This window comes from Lycorma delicatula, chromosome 2 (genome assembly GCF_047948215.1).
Source record: "Lycorma delicatula isolate Av1 chromosome 2, ASM4794821v1, whole genome shotgun sequence".
NCBI classification, from domain to species: domain Eukaryota; kingdom Metazoa; phylum Arthropoda; class Insecta; order Hemiptera; family Fulgoridae; genus Lycorma; species Lycorma delicatula.
The window spans coordinates 116,796,571-116,815,280 of record NC_134456.1 but is presented as its reverse complement, the minus strand read 5'-3'; the positions used below and the strand labels follow the sequence as shown (position 1 = coordinate 116,815,280).

The 18,710-nt window shown below is 27.2% G+C and overlaps 1 protein-coding gene across 2 annotated transcripts in view; it reads left to right on the top strand.

Moving 5' to 3' along the window:
- LOC142319163 (protein kinase C-binding protein NELL2-like) overlaps window positions 1–18,710 on the top strand; it is a 316,057-nt gene that overhangs the window by 206,114 nt on the left and 91,233 nt on the right. For both annotated transcript variants that reach the window (XM_075356145.1, XM_075356146.1), the window contains exon 3: window positions 18,334–18,444. In XM_075356145.1, coding sequence (XP_075212260.1) covers window positions 18,334–18,444 — 111 coding nt within the window. The remainder of the gene's footprint in view (window positions 1–18,333; window positions 18,445–18,710) is intronic.

Here is an 18,710-nt window from a genome sequence, read left to right as displayed (position 1 = left end):
CAGATCGTGCCAAAAAAAAAAATCAATTTTTTTAAAGGTTTTTTAGAAACTTTTCTGCTTTTGATTTTAGGTTTGTTTCTCTGATTTTATTTTTTATTTATTTTATCTTTTCTTAATATTACTGTATCTTACTGTTTTTGTCATTGCTTCGAAAAAAATTTGGTGAAAATTCCTTCATCCTTGCTAAAAGAGTTGCAAGGAAATCCGCTCCACCCTTTCCGCTTCGTGGAGAGCTGTCAGTATAAAAATGTATTGACCCTCTAATCTCGGTTTTAACTCTTACGAACAAACATTTTGACTGTATCAGCATAATAATACGGGATTATTTAGAGGGTATAATCTTTAACTTACTAATTCAAGGCAATTGAAAAATCAAGGCAATTCAAGGCAAAATCAAATAATCATTGTTTAATATAAATTTTAAAAATATTATTACCGTTTTGATTTTGACATTAACTTCATTCCAATATCTCTGTGTTATTAAAAATAAAAAACACTGTATTTTAATTAAAATTTAATTTTCTACAGGTTTACGATAACTTAATGCAAAATTAATCTTAATGTAAATTAAGATTAATAGAATACAGATTTACGATAATTTAAAATATTTTTAATATTTTTACTTAAGGTACACGGTCATAATATTGAAATACTAAAATTCTCTCATGATTGTCACAACCAGATTTTCAAAATTATTAGGTTTTAGTATTTAAATTTTAAATACTAAAAATTTTACGTATTTTTTTAAATTTTTAGCAACAGAATCAGTAGGAGCTAGTGAAGAGAGGAACAAGGGAAGAATAGGCGTACAGAAAGCCCTTCCTTAAAATTTCATTTCGTTACTTCACCAGTTATTGTCTTATTTACCTAACGCATATTTTTTTTTTGTAAACTTCAATTCCGTAATTTTTTATTTACACTAAAATAAATGTAGAATTTAATATTATTTTAAAAGCACTTTTATTATATTTAGCCTTCACAGAAATCAATTATGGATTTAAATATGAACATTAGGAAGAAATAAAAAAGAAATCAGCAGTGATCATCCAACGGGAATTTTTGGCAACCGTCAGTAGTTACGAAGAACATATTAGAATTTATACTGACGATTCTAAAACCGAACATGGTGTTGGATGCTCCATATATGTAAATGGTGAAGCCCACTTTTGGAAACTGCCAGATATGGCCAGTGGCCACACGGCAGAACTTACTGCAATACAGCAAGCTCTTCGCTACACAGAACACTATTGCGACGAGAGAGTGCTAATATGTTCCGATTCTTTAAGTGCAATTGTCGCAATTCGGAACAAAAACATTAAGGATGTCCTATTTGCAAACATCCTGTCCATTTTGTACGTTCTAAACCAACGAGGACAGCGATGCGTATTTGTATGGACTCCAGGGCATGCTGGTATTACAGGTAATGAAATCGCAGACGAAGCTGCCAGAAAGGCAACAGTCTGCGATGATTTGGATGCATTTCCTGTAAGAGTGGCAGATGTTAAAAACCGTCTAACTAACATAGTAAGAAACAAGTGGAGTATTGATTGGAGGAGTTTAAATACAAAATTAAACTCTGTGAAAACTTCTCCATATAAATGGAAAAGCGACTTTAAGTTGACTCGCCGTGAACAAGTAGCTGTGACCAGACCAAACTGATGGTGATACTAATTTCTTTTTTTTTTAAGAATATGACGAGGGCTAATGACCTTAGTAGTCGATGCCCGTAAAAATACACAAAAAAAATGAACATTTAGGTTCGTTGCAGTACTGATATTACTATTATAATTGATTTTATAAACAAGATACATGTTTAAACTAAATTCGAATTTAAAAAATATCATTATCCGTTCTACAAATAAAAAAGTTAAAAATTCTTTTCTAAATTATATCTATTTAAATTTTAAAACGTTTAAATACAGCTGGTATTACTTTCAAAATTTTAAAAACAAATTTTGTCCGCAAATTTCGTAGTCTACAGAAATTGTGTTGTTTACTTATTATTTAACTTTTGAATTATTTGCTTAAATAAAAAATCTAAAGGTTAATTAATTTATTTTAAAGTAAAAGTTTCCATGTGTAAAAGATTTAATAATCATGGACGTGAAACACTTTTGGAAGTTTGGAAGTTTAAAACTTATCTTAAAAAATTAAAAATTAATAATTAAAATTTACCTTTAAAATTAAAATTAAAACTTTGTTATTTATATAAAAATTTAAGAATATGTAACCATAACTGGTGATGAAATGTATTTTTGTACTTTTCATATGTCATTCCAAAGTGTAAAGAGTGTTGCTATAATTTGGTTTATAACCGCAGAAAAGCCTGCGCGCCATTTAATTGTAATTGATAATTTTGGTTGTAATACTCTACCAAAAAAAGCTGACAAGTAATAATTTCCTGGCATTGATTATTTATTGTTATACAGTGTAAAAATAAAATTATACATGATAAAAGGTATTTACGTTTTTTTTGGGGGGTGGGGTTAATTTATGATGAAAATTTTATTGAAAATTATCATTATATATTTAAATAAACTAAAAGAAGTTTAAAGAATTCAAAAAATCTGTATTTTTTATTTTTTCTGCTCCCCACCACCAAATATCACTTACCAAGAAATTTTTTTTTAATTTTTCTACGTTTACTATGTTAAATGAACGAAACTAAAAAAAATACATTAAAAAATATACAACTAATGACACCTTACCTAAGATTTCTTATTTGGCGGGTAGGTGAGGGGGGGTGAATTATGATGAAATTTTATTGTAATTATATTACTAAAAGTTTATTATTTAAATTATTAATGCTATTAAAAGTTTAAATAAACCCTTGAAATTTTAGAAAAAAATGTATTTTTTTTAAATTTGATCGGCACCCCCACCCACAATACTGCCCCCAAATTATTTTTTGGGTCTCTTGTACTACTACTACTACTACTACTACTATGCTTAGGAAGAAATTCTATTACTAATACTATTCTTAGGTTTTTAATACTATGATTTTTAGATTTATTTAATACTATGCTTCGAATACTAATAATACTTATTTATTTTATAAATAAATAAAATAAATAATAATAATAATAATACTAATACTTCGATTTTTGGGGAAGGGGAAGAATTTGGGGGCAATTTTTTTTTTAATGATAAGATGCACGCACTGAGTTTAATATAAAGTGGGGTTATCTTTGCAAAATTTTGAAAAAAGTTTACCTAAAATAAACCCCCACCCCCTGGAGTTATTGAACCCAAAATTCTACCGAAAAATTGCCCTACATATATACGAGTCTCAGTACAAAATTTCATCAAAATCATTTTATCCAGTCAAAAGTTAATTTACGAACATTAGCCCCCCCCACATTTTTGTTTTTTAGGATCCCTAGGTTGTGAAACGTCGAGAAATGAAAAAATCCATACTCAATTTTTTGATTGGTTACCATACTTTCCTTTTTGCAGCGTAGCTCTAGAGCTGCAATGCTAAGAAAGTAAAAGAAAAACATGTATGCCACCGATTTAAAAATGTTTAAAAAATTGGTTGATATATTTATCTAATTATATTACAGTTGCGAAGTCTAGCCGCTAGTTGTTATATAATTGAATTTTCTAAATTTATGTAGTATACCAGTTTTAAGAAATATATATATTATCATTATTAACTTTATTGCTATCATTTTATAATATCGCAATTTTCATCAGTTAATAAATATAAAATAACTAAAATTGTAGCAAAACTTTGTTTCTGGTATTGTTTAAAATAGATATACCTACCTACCTTCAAAGTTAAAGAGTTTATTAATCTTTGTTTAATATTTTACAGTCACGCAAGAAAATTTATCGTCTTTATAATATTTTGAATATTTATTCGTTTTTTTTTTATTTTCATTTACATACAAAAAAGTAAATAAATGAAAAATAAATTCTACTTCTGAAAGTATTTATTGCGGCATGCTATTTTTTTTTCGATCAAATATGTTACAAATTCATTAATATTATTTTTATCCATGAGTTCTTTTTAGCACTATAAGTTCTGCATTCAGTCATTTTTCGTATGTAGCTTTTCACTACTATAAATAATACTTATAACAAGAATGCTGTTCTATTTCATCGTCATGATTTAATAATTCATATTAATATTGTGGTAATATCTATTTATTAAACATAAAAATTTATTTTTGAAATATCTTACCGTTGCTGTAAAACATATTAATTACAAACAATCTTTTAGAAAACAAAATCTAATTGTGTAAATCTCGATCAATTTTTTTTTTACAATTAGTAAAAAATTAGGTTACCTTAAATTTGCAAATTTAAAAAATATTACCTTATTTTAAAAGGTTCCTTAGGTCTGCTGAATCTGTACTTATTTATTTAATTTCACAATTTATTTGCAAACATAAATTTTCAAATTGGAAATTTTTTTATAGAAAAAATCTAATTGATTTTTTGAGCATACCTGTTGAAACACATTTCTAATCATTTTTTCCCAAATGCACACCTCAAAAATGTTTTACCGTTTTGTTAATACTTATTCATATCATGATTATTTTTTTTGTAATAAGGAAGTCAGATTCTTAAAATCATGAAAAAAAAGCATTTATCAGTTCTTTCCCGCCCTCCACCCCACACATGTTCTTTACTATCTAGGTGAATGTACGCAGTTATTAATTTCAAGGCTAGATTAATCCACACCAATATTATAATCGGCTGTGCATTATGTCTAGATAATATTTATTAATTAAATCAGTATTTATGAGGTATTCCTCAACTCATTTAGTAAAAATTATCTACAATGAACGATGTATTATCCAGATAAAAATAAATGTTTACTACTCAGTAATGTTAATAGTAATTTTTTACGATCTCCTTCCATATTTCAACAACCGCCCCGTCTCCTGTCATTTGGATATAATCGGGTAAAAAATTGTAAAACCATGCAATAGAACAGTAATTAACCTTGGTGTGTTGTACAAGAATTTGCTAAACTAATTTATTATTTAAAACAAAGACACGAAACACATAGATTAAAATTGCTATAAACTATGTACGTTATTAATAAAAATGTAGTTTAACATTTACATTAAATAAAACGTAGATTAATGTATAATTTTCTCACTCTGCAGAAGATACATATACGAGTAGTTTTATATATGTATATAGAACATGCATTGTATTTTTTAATGTATGCATGCAAAACAAAGAAAGAAGTTTGATTTAAATAATAAATTTATTTTTAGGTTGTTGATTCGATTATGATTTCTTTGAGTCAAGGCGCTGGTCATATTGTCAAGGTTTCTATGAGAATATTGATTTATTAGGTAGTATTTGACCATCTAACTAAAACCAGATGCACTGAATTATGCCGAATCATTAAAAAATTATTATTTATTCAATCTACGAGACTAAAAAAATTCAGACTTGTGCAAAGGAAAAAAGAGATTAATAAATTACTAATAATAAAAAATTATTTTTAATTATGTTGACTTCAAAGTGAATGCTTGTTGTTTTTAAAAAAATATATTACAAAATAAATAAATATTCATAAATAATAAATGTAAATTAACCTGTTAATCGTAGTTAAAAAGATTATTATAGCATTCACAAAAAGTATACATTTTCCACCATTTTGAAAAATTGTTTATTATCTTCTATAAGAATGGTCTTTATGGATTAAATTTATAACAATAGAGCATTAAAAGTATAGCCTATTATATTGTCGGAAGTTTATTAAAAGAATAGGAATTCCTAATAACACGCAGCTCTTAGATTGTTCGGATACTTTCACTCGAATCCCCTTGAAATTCTCTTATCTGGCTTCTCCTTTCCACCCTCTCTATTCGTATAATATTATATACCAGTATTCAGCAGGGATTTACATTCAGCCGTGAACTGAAGATATAACTGACTCTTTATTAAAATGTTATTAAAGATTGTTCGTTTTATTTTTATTTTCTATATTATTCCATAGTATTAAATCGGTTACAAAAAGATTTTGATGTAAATAAATTTATTAATATTAAATATGTTAGGATTATTATTAACACATTAAGTTTAAAGAGAAGTGATTATCGATGATGAATTAAAATGAAATAAAAATATATTATTTTAGAAAGCAAAATGTTTTATGTTGTGTTGTGGTAATTGTAAAACCGTAAAGTTTAAAATTATTCTCTTTTTTTTATTTATATTGACGAAGTTACGTACTCGTATCTTACGTTATTTTTAAGTAAAATTCTGCATCATTTTTTACATACTTTATGCGGTGCGGAAATCACGTCAATAAATTTAGCTTGAGAACAGTTTTAAGATCGTGTTTTAAAATGGTATTTAGAACCGGAAGGAGTTAATAATGTTAAGAGATATAAATTTAACAATGTTAATATAAAATCACCCGTAAATCAAAAATCGTTTGAAGGACGTATTAAGAATATTTCTTAATAACTGTGTAATTTTTAATGGTAAAGTAGCATTTTTGATCTGACTTGAATCCCTCTATAATAAAAAAAAAAGAAGTTTTACAATAATATTGTAGATTTAATATTTCAAACAAGTCTAATTTCTATTCTAGTTGACATGAAAAAAGTTAATTGCAGGCTTAAACCCTCGTTATACATCCTTTTATATTTATCTTTTTCAAGTACGAGTATTATTAATCAAGCTTGATGTTGAACTGGTTGAACTGCATTTTATTTTATTAATTGGATTAGGATTCCCGCTTTTAACCAATACCTTAGTTATTGGTTATATTTTTTTATAGCTGTTGGTTAGAAAGAAGTACCGCTGGACAAATCTAATGGTAGATTTTTCCCTATCAAACAAGTACCAAGGACGCGTAACTCAGAGGTCTTTAAGTTATTAACGTGACTCCAGTGAGGGTCTAACAAAAACTCTCCAGGGAGGAAAGTATCGTGGATAAAAGAAAACATGAATGGTGATAAAATACTATCTTAACTATAAAAGGATTGGAAAATAAGAAACATAATCCCAAATAAAGTACTTTAAACCCTTCCAGATGATGGAAGGGTTCCGCCCTAGTCCCTTGAGAAATTAGTGTATCCCACTAATGGGGGTACTTATTAATGGGTACCTTCTTTCTTTTTTCTGTTTAGCCCCCGGAACTACCGTAAGATATAACTTCGGAGAATGAATGTAAATAGATTATGAATGCAAATGAGGTGCAGTCTTGTACAATCTCAAGTCGAACCATTCCTGAGATATGTGGTTAATTGAAACCCAACCACCAAAGAACACCGGTATCCACGATCTAATATTAAAATCCGTATAAAAGTAACTAGCTGTACTAGGATTTGAACCTTAAAACTCTAGACTTCGAAATCAGCTGATTTGCGATAACGAGTTCACCAGTAGACAAACCTAGCGGGTTTATTATTAATGGGTACCCAGAATAGAGGTAGTAGATTAGTTATCAAACAAAGACTTTTCGTTTAAAAATATCTGCTACAAGTCGCTTTTCCTTCAGTTTTTAAACAGCCATCTAAATCGAGGCTCAGAGTTCTTTAAGAGTTATGCTTTTCTGCCTTCGTTAAGAAAAACTTGAGTTTTTCCTAAAAAGTCTATATAGATTATTCATTTTGATTTCTAGAAATAAAACTCCTTCAAACTTTATTTTCAATGTTAGCTATTTTTAGATTAAAATAAGTGACTACAATTGTTTTTATTTTTCCTTCGTAAGCAGCAACTTCTTATATACTAACTTTAAAAACTTAGTGGTTTTTTGTTTTGCTTTAAATTAAACTGGTTAAAAATAATTTTATTGGATTTGTTTTTTCTTAAATGTGTATGTTATCCGTTTCTGGAGTAAGTAATTACAGTCTAGCTAACGAAAAGAAATATTGAGTTTGACTGTTATAAATTTTAATATTCAGAATTATTATTCAAAAAGTTTTAATTATAATTAATTCAATTTTTAATAAATTATAAAACCTGTTCTATTTCATATTATTTTATTAAGAACTCATTTAAACGGCAAACAACGTGTCACTAAAGTAGAAAACTGCAGGAAAACACGATTCTTTCTATGTTTTTCACATGTGCAATTTCTGAATTCTACAACTTCGATTTAATAACTATATGTAATAATATCTTATTTGTAACCTTATGGAAGAATATAAGGTAATAAACAATTTATTAAGCTAAACAAAAAATTATTTGAACTTTTATCTTTACTATCATCAAATTTCACATTCTTCTTAATTATAGATGTTTCACATCTATAATTTTTTTTTAATGGCGTTTAAAAAAAATATTGATCTAAAGTAGTTACATTATAACTCATTCGTCCGTCCTCTTTCGATAGCCAGAATACATACAGTACAGCTACTTTATACAACCTTTTTTGTTAATTCTGTTTATAATGTTCTTATGACCGGCGTTGGTCGACAAAATCACTACACTTACACTGCCAAATAGCCTAAACGAAAGGTTGTAGGGGAATAACTTTCAATCGTAATTAATTGATAATTGAGTTTTAATATTATGTTATACGATTGCAAAATTTTTATTAAATTTCTACTTAATTATTACATTATATTTTATAATCAGTATTACTAACATGATGCATATTATTAATACAAACATAAGAAACTCACGTCAGAGGTTTATACCATGCCGTCCATCTTGACTAAACTATTTAGATAACATAGCATTGCAAATAAGTTTATTTTTTTAATTTTGTTGAATTTTTTATTGATTTTTTAATTAAACTTCTGGATTAAATTTTACAAAATATTTCAAGTACAACCAAGTTATGTTTATCGATTGGAATTTAAAGTACATAATTTTGTTTTAATAACTGACTTCTCTTTGATGATTCTTGCTTGCTCTGTTATTTGTAAAATTGATCTGTTTTAACTCAGTAATATTTGCTTTCATGTACAAATTTACAACTGAATTTTTCTCTGATTTTGAGGAACATACATTTTCTAACATTAATGAAATGTTTTTATTTAGATTTTTTAGTACTCTATCGTTAATAATTATTCAAAAGAAATTGTTATTTAATTAATAGATCCCAGATTATTATTTTCACATCATGTTCTTTATGACTACTAATGAATATATATGTTCTACTGTTTGCCTCCATTAAGCTAATTATGAGAGAGTTTGTTACAAGAGAGTCCATTATGATTAGAGCTTCCATTATAGAGGCTGTAGAAGGTTTGATATTTTTTCTTGTACCTTCATCCAGATGCTCAAATAGCAAACCTTTTTTCACATTATTTAATTTCCTGGCTGCAGTAACTTGTTACCCAGACAACTTATATTTTGTACTGTTAATATACTTCACCCTTGTTCTACAATGCTCACTCACATTTCTTATCCAAATCCTCTAGTTTTTCATTTGTCTTCTCTTCAACATCTCATTACCAAAACGAAGATTAAACACTTCTACTGACATTTACTCCTCTTTTTAACCTTTATAATTTATATATTAATATATTTCTCCACAAACCTGAGCCCAATTACTAATTTTCATAATGATAGATAAATACTGTAGTGTGTGAAAAATACCATACTTGAACAGAATTCAAACTCAGAATCATCTGCTTAAAAAGCATAGACACTAATGTCTGTATAGCTACATAGCTTATAACTTCCCACTATTTTATCATGCAACAGAGGGATAGTTTTATTGTCAGTAAAGAAATAAATCCTACATTTTTTATTTTGTAGCATTTTGAGATCCCGTGAATCCAAAAATACTAAAATCCTGCTTATAGTATTTTTATGTTTTAATATCTACATGGCTATTAGAATAGTTTAATTTGCACTGATAAAATTTTGTAGGTTTATGTTTTGGATATTCTCATGTTGTACTGAAACTTTAACGTATCAGATTTACTATACCATCAGAAATAGCAACAATGAAATGATATCATTACAGCTCTTTTTTCGCAAAAACATCCCCATCCCAAAAGATTTTTGTTGAAGATGATGAGACGGTGAGCAAGCACAGCCAACAGGTTGTAACAAGAATTAACAAGATGTAACATTTTTATTGGCAGCTATCTGCACCACTCATGCATGATGCAACTACTATCAGTGCTGTCTCAACCATCAGCATGTGTAAATCGAGTTTTTTTCTGAGTTTTGATCTGTCTGATCAGATGCGTTTTCATCGGTATATATTTTCAGGCCGTAAAGCAAACTCAAAATTTCCATTTTAAAAATGGCTTCAAGATGTTGCAAAACTTAAAGAGGATTTTTAGAAACTTTAAGAGAGTTCTTGATAAAATTAAATATGACAATCATAAGTGAATTACGCCTGGCGATCTCAAAACACTATCATTGCTCCTAGGATAGCAAGGAGGATATACACAAGTTTCCTTGTTTTTTGTGAATAGGATAGTAGAGACAGAGAGAATCATTAGATAAGGAAAGATTGGCCAAAAAGAGCTTCATTAGAACCTGGAACTAAAAATGTGCTCTGAAAAGCTTTCATAGATCCGAATAAAGTTCTCCTTCCACCTCTGCATATCAAATTAGGCTTGTTGAAGCAATTTGTCAAAGCTTTACCGAAAGAGTTTTAAATAAATCTGTGACAAATTTCCATGTCAACCGTCAAACTAAAAGCGAGTGTCTTTATTGGTCCTGAAATTAGAAAACCTCTCAGAGATGGTAATTTTTGAGGAACAAATGGAAGTTGCAGAAAAAGAAGTCTGGGGAGCCTTTAAAGATGTAGTAACCAAGTTTTTGGTTAGTAAGAAGGATCCAAACTTGAAACCAATCATTGAGAACATGCTGCAGAAGTACAAAAATTTAGGCTCTTCAGTGAGCTTGAAGGTTCACTTCCTAAAGTTACATATGGACTATTTTCCTGAAAATTTGGGTGCTGTTAGTGAAAAGATGGGTGAGAAATTTCATCAAGACAAGAAAAGAATGTGAAGGTGGTTTCAAGGAAAATGGACTAGTATGATGATGGCAGACTATTGCTGGATGTTACACCAAGATGAACCCTATAGAGAACATAGAAGGAAAAGAGTGTAGCAGAGTATAAGCTGTCCAAAGAAACTTTGACACATGGAATAAAATTGTAAGTATTTTACATACTTCATCATTAAGAGTGGGTGAAGAGGGGGAGTAGTTTCCAAAGGCATCATGACATACCTCATAAAAATTAATTAAATAAATAAAAATAAATTAATTTAAAAATGCATTATAATAGAAATTAGGCGTATTTGTGGATATTTTCATTAGAAATTAAGAAGTCAACACAAAAATAAGCCAAAAAGTATAAGCCAAAAAAGTGAATACAATTAATTTTAATTAATTAATTTATTATTAAAAAAATTTTATATCTATTTTATTGTATCAAAATTTTTACAATTTTTCAAATTTTTACAAATTTTGAAAAACTTACGATTTGCGAAAATGACTGATGTGAAGGAAAAAAATGAATGTTATTTTCAAATTCAGCACCAAAAATTCTTAGGAATTGATTTTCAAAAAACTTGTCATTTTCAAAAACACAGTCATTATAGGCATGTCAATTGTTAATTGCATTGGTTGAGAGTAATAGCATTAGCACAATCAGTGGTAACATAATTTATGTTCCATGATGCAGCAGGTTCTGGATTGAAATCATTGTTAAGGTTTCTACAGCCATTTTTAGTTAATGCTCATGTTACCATTATACTATAATCACAGTGCTCATTAATAATCATTCTGTCTTTGCATTGATTGGCCTACTTCTGAACTAGACCACACCTCTCAAACACATCATGCTCACTTTATAAATTAGTTAAAATACCTACTACTACAGATTCAACTTCCCAGAAACATATCAAATTAACGAATAAAGCTTTTATAAAAATAAGTTATTTATTTCACGTGATTATATGTATAAAAGTTTGGGTATGTGTATATTTGGATATTGGGAATCTCATAAATATTCTATGATTAAAAGCATTTGTTCAAAACATTCAATCCACAATTTCTTGTTTATTTTTATTTTAGAAACATGATTTTTGACATGCAACAATGCACCATTTTAAAGAGGTGGATGTATGATTAGGTAAAAAACACCTAATCATATTAACTATTACACCTTCTTAATCAATAAATATAAATTACATTCCTATATAAAGAGTAATTATTAAGATTTAAAGTTAGATTAGTTTTATTTTCTCCAAAAACCTAATTTATAAAATTTTAAATAAATATATGTATTTATTAATTATAGAAAATTTTGAACTCCAGCTTCTGTGACATAGTGCTAGCATCTTGATCTTTTACCCAGAAGATTCTAGGTTCAAATCTTGGTCATATGTGACATTTTTCATGTGTTACAAAATTAAAATAATGTTTTTATAAATTTAATTTTAAGAATATATGTGCGGTATAATTTTAATTAATACTGACAAATGAATTTTTTCCCCTAAAAAAAGTTTCAATTAGATTAACTTTATTTATTTTTCATCATTTTTTAACAATACATCTTTATAATAAAAGTGGAAAAAATTGAATTATAATGTAATTCACTTTTAAATATTATGTAAAAGTCTAAATCTATACAACCAGTACTTATCTTTTATGATTTTAATTAAGAAGATTTTTTAAAAAGCATTTCCATGGGTGTATTCTCTAACTAGTATAAACTGTAGTATGTGGAATGGATACCATTCACTCATAAAGAATGTTGCTCACTCACTTTTCCAACGTACTGTATATACGAGTGTATATGTATATATATATATATATATATATATGTATTTCACATATAGTACATTGAGTTTATATTATGCTAATAACTTAAAATTATTACACCATGTTATTCTTTAAATTTATTTCAGTTTGGTTCAACAATTCATTTGAAGTATTTTGTTATTACCTTAAAAAAATGGATTATTTTTAAAAGCTAAATTTTAAAAATTCACTTTAATTACTTGGATGTATTTCTAGAGTTATGATGTAATTTTTACTGACAAGCAGTTCCGTTAGTTTTCATTAGCAATACCTACTGATAGCTGCAAAAAATTATTGTGGAAGCTCATTTCATATATTTAAAAATTTAGTCATTTTTAAGATTATTTTTTTATTTGAACCAGATTTTGTTTTACTGATGATACATATATTTTCATAAATATTTTCCTGCTGTAAACAAATAATACTTTTCTATGTAGGGTTGTTCTAGAACCTTTATGGTGACTATCCTTAGCTTGTCATTTGTTCAACAGAATTTATTGATCAATCGCTGAACTTAGAAATTTTTAATTTACTGCCTAAGTACTTAAACATTGTAACAACTTTTAAATTATGATTCTCATGTCAAATGAGAGAAATCAATGTACTCATTAACTACATAATATTGTTTTCTGCTATTGCTATGCTGGAAGTCAAATTTATTTCAAACAATTTGTGTTTTCCTTCTACCTCATTATAATTTATAAACATTTAGAAAAACAAAAAGTTGTTTACTTTTACAACCAGAAACAAGTAATTTATTGTTAAAGAAGTAAATAATAAAACATTTTTACATCTCATTTTTTACTGTAATGCTAACACAGGTACCTGAATGATTGAATGAAGTGATAATTTTCTTTCAGATCTTTTTAGCAAATCGGTTTAATGCATTTATTTCTAATGACATTCTGTATACTCAATTGATATGTGCCACATAACAATTTATCACATTCTACTTAATTGCATACATTATTATTAATTCTCCTAATTAAGGATAACACCTGATTCCAGTATGAATAATTCGACACTCTGTTGCAGAATGGTAGAGCCCACCCACTCTCTCTCTCTCTCTCTCTCTCTCTCTCTTGGTTTCAAAATTTTGGGTTCAGATTCCTCTCGAGTATAACATTTTTCATCAGCTACAAAATTTATCTTTCAAAAAGTAATAATAATTATTTGGTTAATCTGTGGTTAGTGAATTAAAATAAATAAATAAAATTATGTAACATTTTGGCTGAAATTAAAACAAGCCTGTAGAATTGACAGTGTTATGTACTGGGTAAAAATGAGATGAAAATCAGCAAATTATTAAAGATTAAACTATTAGATTAATGTTTGAATATGAGAGTATCTACAATACTGATTTTTATCTTGAATTTGAATGAATTTTACATTCCTGTCTGTCTGGATATATATATTTTATGTTTTATATATATATATTAATTTATTTAAATTAAATTTTTTATAGTCCATTTTTTTCTTTCTTTTTCCTCTCTACGTTAAATAACTATATATAATATAATATTTTTTCAGCCTTTGCAAAGTACATAATTAGAGAACACTTTTTTATGTTCAAAACATTTTCAGGCCTAAACCCACCTTCAGTGGTATTTTTTAAATATTTTAATAATTCTTCATCTGTTTACATTTACACATTAAATTTTATCTTTTTACTTTTATTTCATAAAAATTGTTTTTAATAAAATGTAAAAACATTTTAAAAATTCAGAACAAATATTTGTTCAGTTTTTATTCTCTTGATTGAACAAATATTTGTTCTGGATTTTTAAAATGTTTTAAAATTAATAGCTACTCATTTGTAGCTATTAACAGCTACAAATATTAATAATATTCCTTCAATGAATCTGGTAGGGGTTTGGATATTAGGCTTTGTCTGTGAACACTGCAATGACTCCAAGCTACATAGGGAGCAACTTCTTTGATGCAACTGCATAAACCTGTATAACAACCAGACACAGATTTTCACTATCTGTGAATCACAACCACACAGCAATTTGTTCTACCAATTTTTTTTCATAAAGATAATTAGTGACATTAAATATGTGCTCACTTGTACATCTTTTAACAAGAGGATGGCAAAGTAAAGGATTTTCTTCTAGGACGTTATCATTTAAATATTTTATAATAATAAGTAAAATTGACAGATTAGAAACATCAGTCCATTAATCCATCTGTATTGAAAATAAGGGACTCCTTTTATTCTTTCAGTTACTGTAAATTCAATGTCACCAGATATAACCTTAATAACCCTTATAACCTTAATTTCTCTGAGAAATTGTATTATTTGAGAAGGGATATTGTTAATTTTTCAGACATAGTCTTCATCAGACATACATTGCACCACATCCTTGTTACAAGGAGATATGAAATTTTCAGTGATTTTATGATGTTTACCACATTTAGTAATACAATAACTTACTCTGTACAATGTTTCAACTGCAGTCTCATTGACTTTCCAAACAAGAAATAAAAAGTTAGATTAGAATGGTATGATAGTCACTGGAAAAGAATAACATCTTTTTGTTTATAAACTGGATATTTTTTCTACATATGGTGCATCAGTAATGAAGGTTTCATATTAACATCATAATATTTTTCCACAAACAACACACAATGGTTTTGGAAAGTCTTCATCTTCCATGAATGAAAATCTATATCTCAAATATTTAATAGAATATTTTTTTCATTTTTAGTAGAGCGTGGAGCACTGATGTTTTGAGTTTTGTAATAACATTAACTTAATCTCTTGTAACAACAGGCCTACCAGTCATTGCATCATGATTCCCTTGAGCTTGTAAATCATAATCTCTGAAATACTTACAGCTGCCGACTCAGCAGGTTGAATTTCAATACCGATGGCAGTTCTTTTATGATTTCCAATTTTTAACCACTTATCCTTTTTGGGGCACAAAACAATATCAAATCAATAAATAATAGCTAAATACTTCAAATTGAGCACTTGTAAAAAGGAACAAAATAACCTATCTATCTAGACATTACTCACTTAATACACAATTGAACACTAAAATGAATGGATCGCTTTGTATGCCAGTGACAGTTTTGGTAAAGAGGGAAAGGATAATCTTGTGATTGAATAGTGGTGGGTGGATCTAGTGATAACATTCATATACAAGTAAGTTCCTCTTTGTAAACCATATTTATTTTCATCTTTTTATTTTAAATTCTTTCTTGTTTTTTTTACCGTTACCATTATTATTTTCTCACACCACAAGTTGGGAATTGCTGTCGTAGGCAATTTCTGAATAAATGAAGATTATTAAATTTTGAAATAAACATATCAATTTTCAGAAATTAGAATTTTATTTTCATAAATGTATTTGTTACAATCAGTTTAATCTTATGAATTTTATAAGATTTAGAGAATTTTTAAAGTTGAAGTAATACATGAGTTTTATACAAGAAATTCAGTTCAGAAAATAGAACTACTTCAAAAAAAATTTGACTGTGGTTATACATTTAATAATTAAAATAACTACTTTAATAACTAAAATAATTTTTCTGAAAAAAAAGTTGTTTTTTACTTCACAGCATGAAGTTTTGAATTTAGGACTGTTGTAACTTCTAGTTACAACATGGATTTTGGACTTTTTCTTAACTGCAGTAGTAGGCCTCATAGAGAGCTTTTCAACGATATATCATAAGTGGTACTTATTTTCATTGCTTCCAGTTATAGACAAATGAAAATTTAATTTATAAAATATTTGGATCTATAAGGGAAAGGCACATTGGTTGAAATCAGACTTCATTTCCTTTTTTACTTTTTTAACTTTTTTTTAATTTATTTTTTAAAAAATCTTTTTTTTAAATTAAATATATTGATTTATTAATAATTATTAACCCATGATTGTAAAAAAATTACTATAAATGATTATTTAATAATAACAATAAAAAAAATGAAAAAATCATAAGTTATTAGTGAAATAAAATTTTATGTACTTTTAAAAATGTGTATATGTAATCTGATAGGCATTATTACATATGTTTATATGTAATTGGTGAAACATCTGATTATTTATTATTAATTGAAAATTATAATGTAGAATAATATTATTTTTGAAAAGAAAGGTTAATGATTGTAAATGAAAAAGAAAGTTTAACCAAAGTAATACAAGGGATATTATATTTAATAAATTTAAATAATAGTCAAATATTGTATAAGAATACGTCCAATACAGTATATGATTAAAGGTTATGGGTATCCTAAATTTATTGATGTAAATGAATTGAATATGGACAAAGTGCAACACTCAGAATTATCAATAGACCTTAAGACATTAGAATTAAATAAAAATAAAACTTAAACAATTTGTCGATGGTTAGGAAAAATAATATGGTAACAGGTGATCATTTGGGTAATAATATTATATTGTATATTAATTGCAATTGTGATTATGGTATTGTATACTGAAATATTTATAGGAAAACACACCTGAGCCTGATAATCAACCCCACAGTGTTTTATTTGGGGATGGAGGAGTTACAGTAAAATCCTGACAGATTGCATTCCATAAGCCGCATGTGCTTCTTCATATTACTTAATATTAAGAAATCTACCATATGATGGAATGCAATGCAGCTGCATAACTGTTCCAAGTATACAGAATAATTATTCAGTTCTGAATAAACTCTTGTCAAGTAAAGTTCTATTGCAATACTCATTTGATGCACTTCATCATCCTATTAATTCATCATTAACATGTACGCAGAATGATGTTAAAAGTTAATTATTTACATTTAATGTATACCAATTCTAATAATGTTAATTGTATAAATAAAGCTCATGTTAATTTATTAATAATTATTCACCTCTGATTGTAAAAAAAATTTTACGATAGATTAGAATTCAACAAGTTATGAATGAAATAAAATTTTATGTTTTTAATTTTTTTTAAATGTGTATATGTTATTTAATAGTAGTACAAGGAAATCATGTGGTGTCCACATCAGTTTTATTTTATTTGTTTTCTGACTGAAAAAGAGAAGAAATAGTTACTACAAAAGGGAATTGCAGATAATAAAAAATAAATATGCATTTAAGAAAAAAGAAAAAATTAAAAGTATTTTTTTTAAATTTTATTCTCAGCATTAGAGTAGACATTCATTGATCAAGTTTATAATTTTTCAATAACATTCCATACTTTTTTAAGTACGATGATGTAAGCTGTTCTTTAACAACATTCTATAAGTATTGAGGAATGTAAACATATGAAATTATAAATCAATAACTTAACAATAATAGCATAATCTATTCTAGTTACAATAACCTATCCCTGTATATTTTTTTACTTAGGTCATCAGTTTTTTCTTGTATAGATCATTAATGTAAATTTTATTTTTTCTTGTTAAATTTATCACCTTCAAAGTTTTAACTATGTTGGATTTTCAGCTCATAATTTAATTAATTTTGATAATTAATTACAACACATTTAACTCTAATAATTACAGTTTTTCTCAAAATATTTTCTTGGTAAAAAAAATTTATAAGATAGATGTGGAATATTTCAACGGTTAGTATCATTTAGTTTATACAGTTTTATTAAAAACTATTAAGAAATAATAGATAATAATGAATCATATTTTGTTTTGTTTCAGTGGAGCCAGGAATAGACCTGCTGGCTTCACTGCAGTTACACAACACCAGTCGGCAGGGAGTCACTATTGCTCCTGGACCCCAAAGACTTCGACCTGCTTTCTATCTTCAAGGTAATTAAAACAAAACATCAAATTAAGCTTCATTTTATGTTTTAATTTCACTCTTACCGTAGTAATACGAATAATAAGCTAACAGTAATATTTAAGTAAAGTAAGTCATGTTATTTTACAGCTCTATCGATTTGTAACTCTAATGGAGTTCCAAGTTCAACTGAATGTAAGTATACAACAAAGATGCTGATCATAGTTTTGGATTCCTCACACCATCTAATATTATTTATTCCCTCTATCCCATCACATGATCATATTTAGTCCTT